Source organism: Pygocentrus nattereri, chromosome 28, assembly GCF_015220715.1.
Source record: "Pygocentrus nattereri isolate fPygNat1 chromosome 28, fPygNat1.pri, whole genome shotgun sequence".
Classification (NCBI taxonomy): Eukaryota; Metazoa; Chordata; class Actinopteri; order Characiformes; family Serrasalmidae; genus Pygocentrus; species Pygocentrus nattereri.
In genome coordinates this window covers 9,469,764-9,473,899 of record NC_051238.1, presented here as the reverse complement: position 1 = coordinate 9,473,899, position 4,136 = coordinate 9,469,764, and the positions used below count along the sequence as shown (strand labels likewise).

Sequence of the window (4,136 nt, the reverse complement as noted above, 5' to 3'; positions counted from 1 at the left end):
TCACATTAATCATAAATATCCGAGTTGATTTCCATTCCATGCAGAAGGGCATTAAAGAGGCTCATGAATCTTGTATTGTGAAATGTGTTGAGAATGTATAGCTTTGTGGGTTATGAGGTATGAAGGTTGTTATGAGTGTAGGATACGTAGAAACCCAAGGTCACCCTGCACTTGCTGGGTTTTGCCTGGACCCAGTCTACACACTGCCAGGACACTGTTTCATTGCCAGTGCAGCGGAGAGGTACGCTGTATGAGATTTGTTCTCCTTCTCTTTGGAAGGTTCCAGACTGAGGGATCTTGTAATGTTTTCCACATTTAAGCTCTTTGCACACCATATCGGCTTTGTCTTTATCTGTTTAGGTTTCATCTGTCAAATGTTTCATTTGTTAAAACATCCCAATCAACACTATACAACGCTAATATAGCCATTTTATTTCTTTCTATAATGACCAACGAACCTACATGTCTTCTGTGTTTTCATATGTAATGTTGGTTTAGTAATAGCAGTAATATTACACCAGAAATGAAATTCTTTAGGGACTGTTTTACCTCTTCACCAAAATTATACAAAATATCACAAATAAAGTATCCCTTGATGTAAGCGGTCTCTATGATGTAGTTCTTAGAGGCTCTGGGTCATGGCATCCTGCCTTCCATGCAAGAGCGCTCGGATAAGCTCCAGCACCCCCTGAGACCCAGGAGGATAAGTGGTTTTAATAGTGTGTGTGTGTGTGTGTGTGTGTGTGTGTGTGTGGTTCCAATCCACACCGCTGTGAACTATTCTGACTCTAAGTTTCTCTAGAACAGAGCATTTCACATTGACTCCATTGGCAGAATAACTGTATAGGCTATGTAAGCACCAGTTTAGGGTCTCATAAGTGCAGGGGGCCTCACATTAGTGAGTTCAAAAAAATTAACCTACTCACTAATTACGTTATACAGGACAGACCAACTTTTGAGTCTTTTCTCAGGCTCTAGCACAGCGCATATTATTATTACATGATGCCATATTGTAGTTTATTGAGAAGGTATTGACTATGTTTCCAAAAGCTCTACCTTTCTAGATAAAGCAGCATGGAGGGGAAGTGGTTTGGAGCAAGGAGCACCTTTAGAATGAGTTAATCACACCTCAAGTTTAAGTACTTGACTCTCCTTCTGTTATAAATATGTGTCTCATTTTAAAGACTTCATTTGATGATCTAAAAGCCGCAACACATGTAAATTGATGTGACAGACAACAAGGAGCCTTTCTATCATCAGCAGATCAAGAGTTCAATCCCCGGTGATGCTACAGACACCTGTGACCAAGAGAGCACATATAGCCTTAGTCTGTCTGGGTGGTAGGGTGGTCATCCCTCTCCCACTACCAATGGTAATTCAAGTAAATTTAGACGGCTATAGCTGACATGATGGAAGGTTGGAAGTATAAATAAAATAAAAATTTTAAAATGAATAAATAACCAAAATACATGAACTCCTGTTAATTCCACATAGCCATTTCATACTTTTAAAGTTAAAACTAAATCTTGGGTGCCTAATCAAGTTATATTGTACATTTATTTGTTTTTTGTTCATTCTAAGCACAAATACCTTTATACATCCTCCAAAGAGAACACAACATATTGGGGAAAAATGAAATATAATCTGTGACCTGTAATGGTACAGTTTAAGCTGAGCAAATAAATAGAAATTGGTGCATTAAAAAAATCAGGAAAAGTGTTCTGTGCAGAGAATGTGTTAACTTGCCAACGAAAACTATAACTTGACTGTGAGTGTCCCAACATTTGTATACAACTGTAGATGTTATGTGATGGTAGACGAAAGCTTAACTCACCCCATTCATTGTTACACACATTAACGTAGCCATTTGGTGTTTTAAACTAGACAACCCCAGCGCTCTCGTCCATTTTTCCATTCCTGTTCAAACTCAGCTCTATAGACCCTGCAGTGAAAAAAAGTTTAATGTATTCAGATTGTCAAAATGAGTCAAAATGTGTCCTTTCCTCTGTATTTCTTACAAGCAATGCCACTGATTTTCAATGATAATAACATCAATGTATTGCTTATTGTTGATTTAATACACATCAGCCATGCTGTATGTTGTAATCTTTTATGCTTGCTTAGGGATGTGGGTAGTAGGGATGCTGAGAGGTGTGCAGCAGCCCAAGATATCAATATTGAAACTGAATGAATGTTTATTGGCTGAAAACAGTTGTTCAGTTTATTCTCTGTAGAGAATGAATTGACTTATTTTTACTTAGAAAATGTATGGATTGACTGGATGTGTTCAACCATCTTAAGTGCACATATAAGATAATGTGTATATTATTCAATGTAACAGACAAAAACATCTGAGGAATAAAAATGGTATCGCATTTAAAATTGCTCCTGTTTTCCAGTGCATGGGCCTTCTGTAGTCAATCACATTTAATGCCTTTGCCCTGCACGCTGGTTTTAATTCACCTGAAAGAGCAGCTTTTTTAGTTCACATTCCCAGAATAATGAAAACCTCATGCATACCTGAGCACTTCACTGTTACGTAGTTATCCGCTTTGCAGTGAGTGACTCTGGGTTTCTTGCAGTTCCACAGGTTGTTCTCTGTTCCGCTGCATCTTACCTCATCCATCCAATATTTAGTGGGTAGTTGATGGTTCTTGTAACTGTCTTTGTTATGGCCAGATTCAACATGTTGTCCACAGCCCAGAGATCTGCACACTACCTCACCATTTTTACGATCTTGACCATTTTCACTGTTCCAACCATGATAGCACACCAAGCCCCACTCGCCATCATTGTACACCTCCAAGCGGCCCTCGCATGGGCTGTCCGGTCCCCGCAAAGCTATCTGGTTCTGTGCTGTAGGGAAGCATTCATAATCACAGAGAGACATATGGACTGTAAAAATGATTTGAAGAAGCAGGACTGCATTAAAATGGAACTTCAAATGATAAATTAATCAAGTGAATGACTTTTGCAGGTCTGCAGAGAGTTGTGTAGATACATGCTGAATTGTTACGTATCCCAAAGGAATGTTGCCTACTTTGTTCACTGGGGTATAAATATGTGACACAGAGGCCAAATTCATTCATCAATATGGAGAAGTTTACATAATACACGAAAGAAATGATAAAAAAGATCATTTAAGATTAAAACTAAACAGATTCAAACTAACAACAACAAAAATCTTTCAGTAGTTAACAGCTGATAGAACAGCTTTAACTTTTAATTATTGTATGAAGTTTAATCCTCCTTTGCTGCACTGATAATGCCAAGGCTGTCATTTGTCACTGCCAGCTGAGCCAAGCATCTGAATTTAACTGTATATGGTCAATGGAAAATATGACTCTTAGTCTGCTAAGTTGAGCAATACCACAGATGAATAGATACACAGTAAACCACAGATTCTGCTGAAGCTCTTTTTTCATCTTTTCTGCCTGCGGTTCTCAGCTCTGTGCTTCAGACGCAGCTGCACATCAGTGCAGATTTTGAGATAACACCATGCCCCCCACCCTCCCAGCACTTACAGTTAAACCACAGCGCTGCCCAAAACCTGAGTGTGCGGAATTAAAAAAGACAAACTTACTGTGCAACATCTAGACCACCACCTCAACCTTAAAAACTAACATACATTACACATTAGGGTGCAAGTTGCACTGAGATGCAGGTTCATCCTTTTCTTAATAATCTTCTTATTGATTATTTATGTACAGTAACGTGAAAAGTTTGGGGTTTGGGTGCATATGTGCATGTGATGCATAATTTACATGTCTGTCTACAATATCTGAAAAAAAAGGTTTTATTCTGATTTCTATATGTTCGTATTGCGTTTTCTTACATTATGATTATAAAGTTATTCATTTTAATTGACTAAAGGAACAATAAACAATTGAGTGAGTGAAATCAATCACACTCACTTAAGAAATGTGTTAAGGTCACAAAATATTTTAAATGGATTTAAGAATGTCATTATTTTATTGATTTTGTAATGATATTTCTTATTTTGATCCTTTCTCAGATCAGACTGCAGTCTAGTTTACACATATATAATTAAACATAGATATGATAGTAAACATGCCCAACAGCATCGGTACAGTCGACCGGGTAATCTGGAACGTGACCTATCATAGATAATGTAC

General features: G+C 37.8%; 1 protein-coding gene across 1 annotated transcript; it reads right to left on the bottom strand.

Annotated features, from left to right (window-relative positions):
- Positions 1 to 1,880: 1,880 nt before the first annotated feature.
- Positions 1,881 to 2,890, bottom strand: LOC108438570 (CD5 antigen-like). The gene is made up of 2 exons (XM_017716466.1): positions 2,521 to 2,890; positions 1,881 to 1,942 (listed from the first exon to the last, which is right to left on the bottom strand). The coding sequence occupies exons 1-2, from the start codon at positions 2,888 to 2,890 to the stop codon at positions 1,881 to 1,883; spliced, it is 432 nt and encodes a 143-aa protein (XP_017571955.1).
- Between the last annotated feature and the right edge of the window lie 1,246 nt (positions 2,891 to 4,136).